The sequence below is a fragment of the Oculina patagonica genome, chromosome 10 (assembly GCF_052425735.1).
Source record: "Oculina patagonica isolate OP01 chromosome 10, crgOcupat, whole genome shotgun sequence".
NCBI classification, from domain to species: domain Eukaryota; kingdom Metazoa; phylum Cnidaria; class Anthozoa; order Scleractinia; family Oculinidae; genus Oculina; species Oculina patagonica.
This window is the reverse complement of record NC_135767.1, coordinates 9,219,215-9,235,258: the sequence shown is the minus strand read 5'-3', so window position 1 is coordinate 9,235,258 and position 16,044 is coordinate 9,219,215. Positions and strand designations below refer to the sequence as shown.

At 38.6% G+C, this 16,044-nt stretch overlaps 1 protein-coding gene across 2 annotated transcripts in view; it reads right to left on the bottom strand.

Annotated features, from left to right (window-relative positions):
- Window positions 1–263: 263 nt before the first annotated feature.
- Window positions 264–16,044, bottom strand: part of LOC144628556 (cilia- and flagella-associated protein 337-like) — a 30,851-nt gene continuing 15,070 nt past the window's right edge. For both annotated transcript variants that reach the window (XM_078486672.1, XM_078486673.1), the window contains exons 12-32: window positions 15,969–16,033; window positions 14,420–14,484; window positions 14,180–14,263; window positions 13,450–13,528; window positions 12,878–12,939; window positions 12,572–12,667; window positions 11,947–12,015; window positions 10,767–10,862; window positions 10,582–10,697; window positions 9,774–9,846; window positions 8,951–9,124; window positions 7,952–8,074; window positions 7,362–7,466; window positions 6,460–6,520; window positions 6,232–6,363; window positions 5,239–5,390; window positions 4,420–4,491; window positions 3,697–3,826; window positions 2,616–2,734; window positions 1,785–1,932; window positions 264–1,284 (exon numbers count right to left, since the gene is read on the bottom strand). In XM_078486672.1, the coding sequence (XP_078342798.1) occupies window positions 1,061–1,284; window positions 1,785–1,932; window positions 2,616–2,734; window positions 3,697–3,826; window positions 4,420–4,491; window positions 5,239–5,390; window positions 6,232–6,363; window positions 6,460–6,520; window positions 7,362–7,466; window positions 7,952–8,074; window positions 8,951–9,124; window positions 9,774–9,846; window positions 10,582–10,697; window positions 10,767–10,862; window positions 11,947–12,015; window positions 12,572–12,667; window positions 12,878–12,939; window positions 13,450–13,528; window positions 14,180–14,263; window positions 14,420–14,484; window positions 15,969–16,033 (2,245 nt within the window). In that variant the 3' untranslated portion in view covers window positions 264–1,060. The remainder of the gene's footprint in view (window positions 1,285–1,784; window positions 1,933–2,615; window positions 2,735–3,696; window positions 3,827–4,419; window positions 4,492–5,238; window positions 5,391–6,231; window positions 6,364–6,459; window positions 6,521–7,361; window positions 7,467–7,951; window positions 8,075–8,950; window positions 9,125–9,773; window positions 9,847–10,581; window positions 10,698–10,766; window positions 10,863–11,946; window positions 12,016–12,571; window positions 12,668–12,877; window positions 12,940–13,449; window positions 13,529–14,179; window positions 14,264–14,419; window positions 14,485–15,968; window positions 16,034–16,044) is intronic.

The following is a 16,044-nucleotide window of genomic DNA, read 5'->3' as shown; positions in this document are numbered from 1 at the left end:
AACGACGAGTCTATGAGGAAAACAACTTCGTGTAAGAAGACGTCAGAGTCGCTTTTCTGGTCAACCTCGCTGATTGGCCACAAAAATATTTTTGTGGCCAATCAAGAGGAAGGAGTTCAAACGCTTCTGGAACTGGTTCGGTAAGACAAAGTGCCCAGGGGCTGTTACGCTCTATGTTGTAAACTTTCGCCCGAAAATCCCGTTGTCCCGATAAGCTGCCCGTCGCCCCCACTAACTGCCCCTGGGTCTCCGAGGATGATGACGTTGATGATGATGGCGACACGTAAATATTCTTGAACAGAACAGTTATTGAACAGGTCAAGGTCGTTCAAGCCCATCTGGCCAGTTGTAATTAAGTTTTAAAGTTGCCAAGAATATATTTTTTGTATGTTTTGGTCCTTTGGATTTTACTTTTTACGTATCTTATCTTCAAAAATAATCAAAATTGGCTAGAATGGAAAGAAAAATATGAAAAGAAAGGGAAAAAAAGGTGAATAGAAGAGAAAAGAAAAGAAAGAAAAAAGAAAACGAGAAAAGAAAAGGGGAGCGAAGTAAAGTGAGAAAGAAAAGAATAGGGGGGCTGGAAGGGTAGAGGTAAGCAGGGAAAGGGAGGGGAGATCGAGGAGAGCATAAATTAAAAGAATTGAGTTCATCAGTTTTCAAACAACCTACAAATCCAGATCCCAACTGGTCTTAAAGAATCCAAAATTGTTAATTTCCGTTAACTTTTAACGCGCCCAGCCTGGGTCCGCCACATCCCGTCTTATGTCCAAGAGTGTAAAAGACGACAAACAGTCTATGAATAACCAGGCCCTGTACTTTGGCGAGCGTTAAGGACGTTTTTGTTTCTTTCCAACTCTGAGATCGAGGGGATCTTCCGCATTCAAATCCATATAGATCCTCTGTCACAGTTAACATCAAGTTTGTTTTCCAAATGCGTTGTCTTTGTTGTATTTTTTTTGTAGTTTTTACAGATGTGAGGGCATTCTTCGTGAGATCTTTTCCTGGTCAATCCCATATTCAAGTAAGCGTTTCCATTTCCATCGTCTGAAAATCGTCGTTACATATCTTTGCCCTTCACCAGCACTCTCCAGCTCGCCAGTTTCTTGCTACTTGCTTGAGGACCCTCGTGCGACGCACGTGATTTTGCTTGTAATGAATCACCACGAGCACGTGCCCCACGTGACACGCGTAGTCCCAGCGCATGCGTTGCTTTCATCTTGGCTTCCATGTCCAGGATGTATTTTGGAAAAAGGCTTTTCTCGTCGTAACGCATCTGAAGATCTATGGAATTCAAGAGAAAAAGGGGCAACATTTCAGGTTTTTGAACTGAAGAAGCAATTAACTTGATCATCCCAAAGCACTCAGCCAGTATCATGATAACTACGTTAAGTAATTTTCTACCATGTGGCTCAACGGACGTTTCACTGCTTTCCAACCCTTTAGCCGGGAAAACGCCTAAATGATAGCCACAAAAGGAGATGGGTTTACAGGGTTCGAAATTTTTTCAGATTGAGTAGAGTCACTTTGACTGTTGCTTCACAAACTTTGGACTCATTTTGGAAAATTTGGAGTCAAAGATGATTCTGAAAAAATTCAATATTCACGACATTTAAACAAAAAGACTTGAAAGTTTTATTTTTGTGCAACATTACATAAAAGTAACTTTCAACAGGGTTAAAGAACTTTTTACTAAATTACATGTAGCTTGAAATCTGTTGAATCCAAAGTAACATTCTTTGTAATGACACACACACTAATCATACAAAAGCAACGTTACTTACTGTCAGTGACACTGGGTAGAGTAGGCACACTGGTGTCTTGGCTTCGACGCTTTCCCGCTGACCTCTCGATAAAATATTTTTCAGGATGAGCCACAAAGTCTGGCTTTTGAATGACACCTACATCTTGCAAATCTGACGTCTCTAATGACTGAAATATAAAATATGGATGCTGCACACAAACTTTTTTTGTACGTTTGTTTTTACTGTAGCAATGCAGAGAAAAAACGTCCCCTAACCGCTCTAGAGGGGAGATCATAACAGTTTTAAACAAGAAAACAAGGTTGCTTTTCCCTTTTAAAGTCGTAATCCACTACATTTACTTTTATACTGTTAGTATTTTTGTGAAAATGCGCCACTAAACAGCATTAAAACGTTAAAGAAATACACTTAATGTCATAACTCTGGTTTTTATGGTTTGGTATGAGTCCCCCCTCTCTAATAACTCATTTCTCTCTCTCAAAAGGGTTTTAAAAGAAATAAGACCTACCCCGGGAGAGAAGCTTAATAGAGTTTTACAGTGAACACCCAGATGGAACTATCATGCTACAGTTATATTGTGGTGGATCACGTTAGGAAGGTATGAACGAAGGATAAAAGAGAAGGCAGTGATAATAGCAAAAGTGTTTAAGAAAGATGAAGACAGAGTCTGAGACATAATGTAAGAGATGGAAGCGATACGATGATCAACCCTCTGCTAAAAGGTATACGTGTCTTCTTACGACATCTCCTTTTTTGTAAGTATTTCCCACAATCTGACTATACTATGTTCTAGATGCACAGGTTCCCAAAGCTGGCAACGTCTTTTGAACGTAAAACCTGTTAATGACATACCGCATACGGTCCTGCTGGAGTTTGGCCTGTTTTCTCCCAGTTAAGATATGGAAGGTCCGGGATAACTTGAGGTTGTCTTCTTTCTCGTTTATCGATTCTCTTTTCCTGATAAGCTTTACCTAAACCAAACATAACGCAGTGCGTTTAATGATTTAAACTATTTTATTCTATACCACCACAGTTGTATGAGGTTTTCGTCATTACTCATATATTGATGTTTCCGTCAGTTTTAAGATCAGGGCTGCAAATAACAGTCGGTCATCGGACATTGGCCGACCAAAATTTGCTCTGTCCGACAAAATCTCAAGTGTGGTCGGACATAATGCCGGACAATTTTTTGATGATAAATAATTTTACGGCAACGATGAATAAAAATCTGTCCGACCACAATTTTGTTTTGTCTGACTAAGATGGTGTCTTAGTAGGACATATGTCCTTTCAAGTGAAAAAAAATTATTTGCAGCCCTGATTAGATACATGTAGTTATAGATCCAGAAAAGGTTGCTAATGATTAACATTCTTTTCTTAGAGAATTCCCTCGCCCGAGGAAAAAAGAAGAAGAGAAAACTACCTTTTCTTTGTATGTGTAAAAGGACCTATCAGTGCCTGAACAAATATTTACGCAGTCATTTAATATAAAATATAAAAGTGCATTTTAACGTTTTCTTGGTTTTTTGTGTTTTTTTTTTCTCCTTCAGGGACTGCGTGAATGGTTCAGTAGTTATGTATTAACTCTACGTTGATGAACAAATTGCAACTCAAATTTGAGCTTAATCTAATGAGTTTACAATTTCACCTAAAGGAAAACGTATTAGGAAAAGTATTCGTTGCTATCGTGAGAAGCTTGAGTGTCAATTATATTTTTTCAATCAGTCTCAAAGTTAAGTGACTTTCGTTGTTGACAACTAGAGACGTAATCAGAAGATTGACAGAAACATGTCAAAAGATGAGTTCAGATGTCAAACTATATGATCCAAAACGAATCAAAGTATCGCTTTCATTCATGGACCCATATACCGTTAAAGCCCTTTGCTAGCTATGTATATGCCAAAAGCCGACAGATCATATTGAAGCATCTTACCCAGTATGGTTTGTTCCCAAGTAGAAACCCTAAATTCAGGATCAAATTTGTCTTCACCAAAGAGATGTACATCATCTACTTCGCCATCTTCATCAAGAGGTTCGTCTTCATCCGCGTTATCAGACTCTTCCTGTTTCAAGTTAAGAGGCAAATCAACAGTTTTAAAGGGAACATCAGGAAAATTAACCTGGAAGAACTGATGGACGACAAATGTGGGCCAGAATGCTCCTTATGTAGATCTTAGTTAAATTTTTCACGTTTTTCTTAACTGTACATATGTTATAATTCTCTGTAACGAAACACTTTTAGCCAATATTTGTAATTTCTTTTCCTATTTTATTTTAGTGTCCCCAATTAGCTCTTCTTAGAGCTAAAGTTAGAAAGAAAGATGTAAATAAATTACAGAAGGCTTCGACACACGTCTCTGAAATGAAAGAAAAATTACATGCCCCGAGCAGGGAGACGCGGGTTCGAATCCTGCTCGGGGCTGTATTTTTCTTTCATTTCAGAGACGTGTGTCGAAGCCTTCTGTAATTTATTTACATCTTTCTTTCTACGTTTCTAAGGATTTCATGGCTTCATAAAATTTCTGTCTAGAGCTAAAGTTGTTAGACACTTTAATTAAGTTTATCACATCATCATCATCATCATTACTATTATTGTAGATTATACTTATCATTGCAACTTTAGTTGGGCTTGTTCAGGAGTGTACTTGTTACTAACCTGCTCGGCCTCCTTGGCTTGTTCAGCTTCTCGTTCTTCTTTGGAGATTGGCTCAACCTTCCAGTGCTCCTCCTGTGGAGAAGAATGCACTGACTTTACTTGCAAGCCTGCATAGGGACCGTTCATTTTTTATGGGGTGGAGTGGGGGGAGCTTGTGGGTTTTGATAGACGGTGCATGTAAAATAAAGTGTCCCCCCTCTTCAGTTTTACCCTGCCCCCCTCGTAATCCTAAGCTTTTTATTTGACCCCGCCCCACCCGAAAACGATGACGATTAAAAAACTCACCAAGCTAAACTTATAATATCAGACAAATTTGCAGTAAAAGAAAAAGTGATTAAAGTTTAAAGTGATATATAATACTGCAAGTGCATTGATTGACTGTTTATTCAGAACCTCAGAAACGCCATTTTAGGCATTCTGGTGGAGGTCGCATGTCAATGAAAGCCACATTACATATTCAATAATTTGACCCGAGTTTTCTATAAGCGAATATTCAACGAGCCACAGCCGAGAACTGAGCACAGAGAGCTAAAAACAGCTTGCTAACTGCTCGTGTGTGCGCAGTTTTGTCAGCATCCAGTTCTCATTTATTGAAACATCCACATGACGTGTAAAAAGGAACATGGAAAATTTTGATACATAAAGATCAGTCAGTGACATGGAGCGACTCAAACCTTAATTTTCTGTCAAACTGTTGCCAAAGAGTGGCTTAAAGTTTTTTTTAAATTTGTACCAAACTTACAATACACTGTCGTTTGTTTCTATTTACTGTTAAGCAGTAATTAAAAGTAATTAGCTTCAGAGACATGAATAGTTTACCTGTCCAAATATACCAATATGGCGGCCTTCTATATCCCACAATGCAACAGCGCAGTCGCTGGATGCTGTAAGTACCAGCAGCCTCTCTGAGCGGGTGAACAGCTGAATACTGTTGATGGTGTCAGTGTGTGGTTGAAACTGCTTGAGAAGGGCTGGAACGAGGGAATTAGAGTAAAGCTCACAATAAGTACTGCATGTAAACTATGCGCTAGACGCTAAGTTGTCTCACGCTGGACACTGGACGCTGGATCATGGATGGACGCTGGACGTAACGTCCGGTTGTTGGACATGTAACGACAGGTAAATGTTTTTAAATCCGGTTTCCGGTTAACCAATTCCGGTCCAGGGAATACAGGAAATGGCATTTTAGAGGCCCCGTCCACACTGAGCCAGGTATATTTGAAAACGCTTTTTTTCCGGATAGGCCAACTGTCCACACTGAAACGGCGTTTTTGGTCACCGAAAACGGGACTTTTTAAAAACGCTCACCAAAGTGGGTAATTTAAAAACGCTGGCTTGGTGGTGTAGTGTGCACGGCGAAAACGGGCGAAACCGGGACTTTTTGAAAACGCTGAAGTGAAATAGTCATGTATTCTCTGTCAAAACATAAGGTTTAATTAGCTTAACAATAGCTCTGTGCGTGCGTTGTAACTCTGCGTGCGATGAAGCGTAACGTTTTCAAATTTACCCGGGTCAGTGTGGACGGGGCCAGAGAGTCCAATTTTAAATACCCCCGGATCCCTCTAGAAGTTCGTGCCTCCGACCCTTATGGCGCTCATATGGCACGTCCGTCATGGATCAGTTTAACGTTTAAATCCGGTAGTTAAAAAAGTACGGAAAGCAATGTTCTATTTTAAGCCCAGTAGAACACTATAAGAGAACAATACCACTTGCAGACACGGGCTACTAAATACTACAAGCAAAGAAACAATCTAATCTAAGTAGCTTGCATCACTAACTGATAAATAAACACATATATTAATGTAGACTTACGTGGTCGGCTGTCATCATCTGTTGTACATGCAATACAATACTCTGAGATGTCCCACACTTTGATCACTCCATCCGCATCACCAGTCACAAGGTACGAGTTTGTGTCATCTACAGTCATTGTCAGAAAGCCAGCTGAAGAGATCGTGGTAATTCAGAATTATTAATTACACACTGTGAAATACTTCAATACAATCTATTGAATGACTCTGTGAGGCGAAGATTACTTACCATGCTCGTGTGCTAAAAACTGCCCTACACACATTGATTTATGTGTGTTCCAAAATCGAACCTGAAAAATAACAAAAGAAAGTGTTTATGGAAATATAACATCATTTGCTCTCGGTCACACCGAAGTTTTTAAAAACATCTGCTCCCAACAAGCACCATAAGGACAAATATGAATCCAGAAGGCAGAACTTTTATGTTGACATTGGCTCGCGCCAGTCCTTGAAATTTATTTTTTTAGGGATAGACTGATGTCTAGTTTGAAGCAAAGCCACTGAACGTGTAACTTGTAATCTTTACTACCACAGAAAAAATCCTAATATGTCCATTCAGACTGCGAATTTCTACTTTCCATTTTTTTAAACATTTGTAGGACCTGTCAAGCTTCCAGGTAATTATCAAATTTCCAAGTGTAAAAGTTTTTTTCTGGGGGGGGGGGGGGGGTCACTATCTGGCACAGACGGGATGTTTGTCGTTTCTTATAAGGTTGTTCAAAAGCTGTGTTTATCGGGGGTTTTTTTTGGCACACACTCGCAAGAGAATGCAACCACGATGAAAATGATAACTATCTTGCTTGCCCATGTGGCGTTGACAAGCATTTAAATTCATCAAAATGTGCACGTGCATCCACAAACACAACATAGATACCCAACGGGTACACGGTTAAACCAATTGACTATAAGCAAAGCGTGAGCGAAGGGCTGGGTATAGAACTCGAGACCAGGATATCTGAGCCTATTCAATCGGCCACACTGCCTTGTGTCCGCCTCTTGGTAAAATTAATTAAACAAACATTTGCAAGACTCAGATGTCCTTTACGAGTTACATTTAAAATCATCGGTAGACACCCTGTACCATCATGCCCACTTCCCTCCCTCCCTCAGGTTAATTGTATTCATTCTTACCCATCCACTTGCATTACACGACACCAGATTAGCTCCTGCACTGGAAGCTGACATCGGCCTTTCATTCAGAAATATGAGTTTGGTCACAGCATAACCAAAATCATCCTGTTTAAGAGAACGTAAAGAAATGATGATTTAATATTAACCCTGATGACGACAAAAAGTCGAAAACATCAGGTTGTTTGTAAACGTTTTATTTTAGTTTTCTTTAAGCCTTGTACATACATCAGCTTTTCATTTTCATTAACTAGAATATATTCATTTTTACCAAAGGAAATCCTGAACATCGCCTTTTTGTTTCCTTACATAGTGATCACAAAACGTGACAGTCAGAAATTACATAACACCACGCATGACAAAGAATAGAAATTAGCCTGCATCGTAGACGTCATATAACGCTGGTACATACGAGGTTAATCTATGTCTGCGCAAAGGCTAAATAGGAATAGACAACAACAATAATAAAAAATAATAAAGTCGAAAGTAACACAAATGTAGACAGAAAAACAACTAGTGACGCTTAGCGACTTCTTTCTTTTAACTTATTCTGTAATTTGGGTTTTGAGCGTACCAGTATCTAGTCGTATTACCTGTTCATTGCGTGACGTCTCAGACGTGACAGACGTGGCAGATGATAACCGGTCTGGGGCCTGGGGCGGCTTTAAAAACGATTCTGATTCCAATGAACGTTGAGGGGGACTGGTGATGTCCAGCTGGAACACAAATAAAGTTAGTACAGTGGAACCCCGATATAACGATCTTCGATATAACGATATTCCCGATATAACGATGAATATGTTATGTCCCGGCAATAGTAAAATGTATGGGACGGAACCCCGATATAACGATATAATTTTACTGCCCCCTTGGCATATCGTTATATCGGGGTTCCACTGTACATAATTTGATCCGCAAAAACGTGTATTATTACAGTTACCCTTGTAAAGGGGCCTGCTGCGGGAGTCAGTTTGGGCTGTGCAGTAGAGAGCGAGCGGGTAACACGAGGAAGGAAGAAAAAATATTAACAAATTATCGTATTTTCTCGATAAAATTAATTTAAAAACTCGTTAAAAGGGCGACGTCACGAGAAGTCTTCTACGTTTTTGTGCAAACTATTCTAGAGTTATGAGGGTTCACTCACTGAACAACAAAAGAATCTTGGAACAACAAAGGAAAGGAATAAATTCATTCTCTAAGACGTGAATAAACCGTAATTAATGATTTTTTAGTGATTTCATTCAATTAAGACTTTCAAACTTGAAAACGTTGGCATGACTTTTTCTAGTCAGTTTTACGCTACTTCTTTTTTTTCTGTTCGTAGTCACGCCACATTTTAACAATTTTCATGACTTGTACGGCAAAGCCAGGCCACTATTAGTTGATTTCCAATCAATACCAACACTTTCATTGGATTTTCATCAAGCACTAAACTTTGGTGAAACTGCCCCTTTGATTAAAAACTCAGTTTTGCAGACCTGAAGTTTTACTTAACCTAAACAACGATAGTTCATCATTTGTTCGTTGTTATTTCATTTGGTTATTATTGTTTGACAAAAATGGGCGAAATACATAAAATAATCATTACATACTGTCTTTCTCGATCTTCTAGAAGAACGTGTAGGTTTTCTTTTAGCATGCGATGAAAGATGTCTGAAAGCTTGCTCTGAATTCAAATTCCAGAGTACAATTTCACCGTCATAGCTTGCCGTGGCCAGTGTTGTTGGAGGACAGAACGCTTCGGACAGTACGTCATCTTGATGTTCCTAATGAATACAAGATAACAGTTGTGTATCTGTAAGCCGTGTGCTGTATTAACCTTTGAAATAGGACTACACCTAATTGCACTAACGTTGTCATACAACGAGGAAAAATGAAAAAACAACAACACAAAAACAAAAACAAATAGGAATTAACTCGCTTCAACCAAGAGAAAATATAATACTTTCTCTGTTTCTTTCTTCAACATTTATTGGAACTCTTTTTACATGAGCTGAATTTTAATATGAAAGGAAAAGACAAAAAACCCTGTTATTATACCGTTGTGCTGATTGCTTTCAAATTTATAACGAAATTCCTATTTGCTTTTTTTCATTTTTCTTTTTTCTATGACACATTTATTGGTCTTATTGCAAATAGGTGTACATACTGTTCAAACAAGTGGATGACAGAAACTTTGATATTTGGAGTATAAAGTCCGGCTACCTTTCAATTATATTGTGCACTGGGCCATATACCCAAGATAATTTCATAAACAAAGTTACTTGATGCAGTCCTATAATAATTTTATAATAAATATAAATCAATGACATCATCTTTTACGAATTATGACGTCATCAACGCCCCATAATGCCGTCATGCATTGCTGCACAAAGTAACCTGGCCATTTTTATTTCAAATAATCAAACTTTTTACCAGTCTTCCTTTCCAGTCTGATGGGTAGACATAGAAAGAGTTCAATTGACTGTCTCGGAACACAGAGATGGTTCTGCAAAAAACAGGTGAAGTTCAATTTAAGTTGTTGCTGAAATTGCTGCACCTTTTTACTGCTACAGCATGGAGTACGAATTAAAACGATTTCTGTTCATTGGAGAAAGTTGGGAAACTTAGCCAGAAGGCAAATTATACATTCCATTAAGTTAAACGCGGAGGCGCAGTGGTTTTGAGGCTAATATGCGCCAAACTAAACCGCCGATTACGGCTAACCTGCGAAAAAAAGTTAACAAACACTATTTTTATTTTTAGGTCCTTACTCTAGTGTTACTTCAGTGTTAGTTTAAAGTTACAGTCACTTTGCTAAAAATTAAACTGTTCGACTAATCAATGAAGAAATCGTTATTGTAAACTCATAAAAACACGTGTGTCAATGATATTGATAGCCCGTGACGACACTATACCTTCTTTTCAGAAGTCTTTATGTGCCGCTTTAAAATTAACTCAACAGTTATGCACCTATCAATGTTAAACCGCAGGTGGTGGAGGCCAGGCATAGGCCGGGAATTCGATCTTCGCTGAGACTTTCTGTTCTGTGGATGTTCAAAAGAGTCACTAAACTTCAATAAAATGTTGAAAGAAAGTCCATTAAAACGGTCAAAAGTTTCCACTACGGGCAAACAATTGCTGTCAAATCCCCGGCCTATACCCGGCCTCCCCCTCTCCTCCCCCAGCGGCTTAACATTGATAGGTGCATTAGCCCTAGATTCTTTTCATTTTCATCACCTACCTGTCCCACCCTACAACAATAATGATCCTTTTCAAACACAGTACTTGACTTATCTCTGCTGGGTCGCCATTACCAGCCATCAAGATATGGTGGCAGTGGCCATTAAAATCCCAGATCTGAAACAAATAACACAATTAACAAGAAAATTGAAAAGGAATAAAACGGCTAAAATAGAATGATGTTACCTTGACTGTCCCGTCAGCACTAGCGGTAAACAGCCTCGTTTCTGTGGCGTCCTGGGCCAAGGTTGTAATTTCTGAGTTACCATGAGCATTGGCAAACTGGAGCAGAGAACAAAACAACAACAATACATAAAGAAGTATATAATAAAAAATAAATATATGTTTATAGTGATCATGCACTTAGCTTCATATCTCAACAAGATAGCTAGTTTACAGGCATGCCACCGAAACTGAGGAAACAAATATTTTTAAATGAACATAACAAGGTTAAAAATCCCAACTGGCAGGAAGCAGACCAGTTGGCTATATACAAAGCGTGGTCGAGGATTTGAAGTCGGGACAACAGAGAAACAAATCCAGCTAGTGGCAAGAGCAGGTCTTGAACCGGGGACCTCCAGATTACAACACCAGCGCCCTTAACCTCTCGGCCACGCTTGCCTCCAAAGCCATGCGAGACAAGCTGCAATCTACATGGCCGTTACACACAGAATCGTATGCGTAAGAAAAGAAAGAATTTTTTGGCTTTGTTCCACTGCAACAATTCGTCTCGCAGTTTTTCATTGCTATAAATTGAATTAGGCAACTTGTCTCGCAATTACATGTGTTGTCTTGAAACATAATAACAGAGCTATAAATGGTTCAGGCATTAAAGTGTATGTGGCAGACTACTACAATTCGCCCAACCTGAACACGTTAGTGTTAATAGAAATGAGTCCATTATATATTTTCGATAACAAAATACATGCCGTCATATTTTTTTCACTCACAGCGGCATGTGCCGTTTTATTCCGGACTGCCGGATTAGCCAGTCGCAATTACGTGAATGTTTTGTTGTCAGCCGGCAAGAACGTAGTCAATTCAGATCGGTACTGGTTCTTGTTTTCAAGATTAACCAAACCTTTTACAACTCCTAGGTATGCAAAGTATTTACAGAAACAAGTCTCGGACGGAAAGTCGTTTGCAAGTTTTTGAAGTTTGTCGCTGATATTCCGCCTTAACCTTCCACAGTCTCAACCATCCTTGATTATTGTTGTTTTTTTTTTGGTGTTTTCTACCGTTAAAATCATTTATTTGAGGTTGACTTAAATTTTGTAGGACAATTTGTACAACAGTTTCTTAAGAATCTTACAAATGTAAGACTACAATAACTTGGTGCTGAGCTTTTAGTTTGCAATACTCTTACCTGCTTCACCTTCTGCCCTGTTTCTATCATCCACATAGTTATAACAGATCCTGTACAAGCGCTTACAACCTACAACGCAACAGTATTAATTCAAGAGTGAGACGGTAAATGTAACCCTTTATCAACTGCTGTAAATAAACTGTAGTCACCTTGATAACTATGAGTACCCAGCAGAAGTGGAACCTAGAACTGTCTGCACACCATTACGATACTCTAACCACTGCAAATGCCGGACAAGTTACAACAGAGACATGTAAACTTGAACAAGCTTAAAACTAAGGCAGACATAGTTCATGCATTCTACACTTATTGCAGCTTACAAAAACAAAACTAAATAAGACAGCGTTCACGTACACCCCCACCCCTACTTGGGAAGGACATTTGGCATAAAAATCTCTTTTTGCTGAACACTTATAAAGCTGGAGAAATGTAACGTGTGATTTTAAAGATGGCAACATTGAAGCGCGCGATGAAACATTTTAGATAAATTAAAATCAATGTTCATGCCGCGCCGTTAAAGAGTTTTGACATATGAAAAAAGATGACCCTCCGCGCGCGACTCCTTTCTTTCAGTTTTTAATTTTTTTTACATCACGGACACCATCAGATCATTTGCTTAATGTACCTGATTAAACTTGCTGTTGTAAATGGCAGCTGTGACAGGATGTTCATGGCTCATGATTCTGTCCTTTACTTCTGGTTTCATTACCATCAGAGTAAGCTGGCAGGTAACGATATAATGAATCAATTAGTATAATAAGAATTGAATTTATTTACCATTAACCTTATCGTACAAGGAACCTTATGATACGCTTCGGAGACATATCGGACGAGTTTATCGGAGCCATTTTTTGTATTTTGCAATGATGAGCCCATCTGAAAGTTAAATATATTATATGGTACTAAAATGTAAACGTAAAAATCTCATTACCTGCTGATTAAAGGCTGTGAAGAGTTTACTGTGTTCTTCATCGTAGTACATTGTGATCGACACTGGTAAGACAAAATTAATATAATATCGCCATTACACGTTTATACTGACTTGTTGTACTATTTACCGCTTTGTTTGTACCTTTGTCTTGTTTTGTCTTGTCTTGTCTGTATGTCTGTCTGTCGTTCTGTCCGTCAGACCGTCCGTCCGTCCGTCTGTCGTTTTGTCAGTCTGTCAACTGTTGGACTGTTTATCTCTTCTCTTTTTTAATTTATTAGTTGTTCATAGCGCCCTACTCTTAGTCTTAAGGGATAACAATTTACTTTGAGTGAAGACTACATGCACCTTGAATAAACAAACGTCTAGTCGCGGGCTTGATCCCTCACGACAGAGATGTCTGAAATTCGAGCCAAAAAATTCGTACTGATGACGTAAAACTACAAAGATCCATGTGGTCTCTTACTATAACTGAGTACCAACCAATCAGAGGCATTAGAATTGCTGAACCTGGAATACAATAATATTGGATTACGTGTCCCTTGTTGGTGTTGTGTTAGCAGCAGCTTTCTTACCCTCAGCTGGGCCTTTAGGAAACATCCCAGAAAGACGCTGAAGACAAACTTGAAGATGCGTGTCCCAAATACGGAGAACCTGATGTACATGCAAACACAGAAGCTGTTAATGACTTAAACATCATTAATTCTTTTGTCTTTCCTTTCCATACTCAAAGAAAACAGTTGCAATAGATGTCTGAATGCAAGATATTTCCACAAATGGCTTAAAAGAACTAGCCTACACTCTAGCAAAAGACAAACAAAGTTTGGGGAGATAACATGGCAGAATTGCCAGGGCATCGCACTTGCAATCTGGATAACTAAAGAATCGACTATCCACACTAAGTACAAGACACACTTAGCTACTTTTACCTCAAAAGCCAAATGGTCAGCTATCAGTTCGTTTGGATTCTTGACAAATTGTGTTTACAATGTTTATTTGTTTTTGCCAGTTGGCAATGCTATGCTAAATACATTTGTCATACTTAAAAAAGAAGTTAAATTTGATTCAGATATTTTTATATTCATGGTCTAGTCAGTGTGTGACTGGTTTTGATTGATAGCGCTAAGATTGATGAGTGCAATAACAAAGATACCAAACTTCCTGAGGCAACGAAGAAAAAGAAATTACTGGTGGTAATTTATGCCTTGTCAAGGGTGTTGCACAGGCCAGTATCCAAAGGTTCTTTCATTTATTTCGATTTGGCAGGTTTTTATATGAATACAAAGCAGTAAAGTAAAAGCTTACTTTGTCTTTTGACAGGCTGATAAGTTGGCCTCTAGTCTCAATAAATCGCACTGAGATAACACTTTGCATATGTCCTCTAAGCACCTAGAAACAACATCATGTCAACTCATCACTTAAGCACTAACATGTTCTTATCATTGCATTTGACTGAGTTCTGTTATCTCTATCGTCTCATTTAAAATATATTAACCCTGAAAATAACATGTTCCATACAAAAAAAACCATGAAGTGACACCTTACCCCAACTGGTTTGGAGATGACATAAGGATTCCATAAACATACATGATGATTAACTCCCGCAGTAGCTGCAAGAAACAAGAACATTATCCATTTGTTTAGCTTTTATTGATTCCACATCTCTTAGAGCAGATTTCAATTGAGTGTCGTAAAACCAAAACCAAAGTAATTACTCTAGCCAATCACAAAGAACACAGACAATCCAGTAAACCAATCAAAACTCGAAGAAAATACATGTAGCCGGCACGAAGCGCGGGAAAACGTGCGCGAGCGCGTCATGATTGGTTTTGGTTTTACCTCTGATTGGCTGAGAAAGTGGCGCGAGGGTTTTAAACCAATCACAAAGCGTAGTAATGCAAAACCAATGCAAACGCAAATTACTTTCGACACTCAAGTGAAAACCGCTCTAATACTTAACAAACTAATACAGTATACACTTAAAAAACAGTGATGCTTATAGCAATGATAATGATCGTTAGATACACGTAACGTGCACTTTGATAGGATATTGAGTTGTCATTTTACACGAGGCTATGAAAAGATGGTTATGACCTCATGATTGCCTTCTGTTGGCTTGATATCATAATTTGATACATACAGTGGAACTCCGTTAATACGGACACCAAGGAGTCAGGCCAAATTGTCCGTATTAACGGGGTGTCCGTATTAAGCGAGGTCTAAGAAAAAAGTCACGGATACATGTTTTATCGACACAAAGACGAAGGCAAACGTTTTCGCGGCAACAAAACGTTGTTTAATTGTACTGTTACTGTAACAAATGCAAACTGTGAACTCTCGGACTAAAATTAATAGTGTTTTACACGATCTAGTCAGACACCGAACTAAACTTTAATAAAATCAACAGTGGAATTATTTCAAAATGTCGCAACTTAACTATATACAAGAAATAAAACGTATTTCTAAAGCAACCGAACGTTTTCTATAAAGCTTCCTTTGTAACTGAAACTTTGACCGTAACCGTTCTTAAACTCTAAACTCGTTTAAAAAATTAAGACGGTAACTTTACTTTGCACGGAAGCTTTTAGCCAGGCGGACTGAAGATTCGACAAAACCTTTGCAAGTCACGCTATTAAGCTGCTCTTTGTAATAAAATCGTTTAACTCGTCGAATGCTGTCATGATTTGACCAGGGTCCAATGTCTTTAAGTTACCAAATAATCGCGACATTGAGAATTGACAGTGCACAGATAAACAGTGTCCGTAAAGCGGGGTTGACAATGTATGACAGTTTGTCACTCGGGACACGGTAAAGTGTCCGTTGTCCGTATTAACGGGTGTCCGTATTAAGCGGGTTAATTTAAAAGAAAATGTATGAGGTTTTCGTCGGGACCAACGAAACTGTCCGTAATACCGGGGTGTCCGTAAAGTGGGGTTCCACTGTACTTTCAGTTGTTCTGGACTAACATTTTTTCTGTTAGGTTTGAGACGTATTAAGATTTCCTATAAAATTGGAATAGCTAAAAAAGAGACACATACTACACAGATTTTCAAAAAAACCCGAACATTCCATATGATGGTACTATTGAGCTTACCAATCAAATTGATTCTCTCGCTGTAATCAAACGCATTCACACCTTGAGGAATCTTAAACTGTGTCCTGTACAGAAA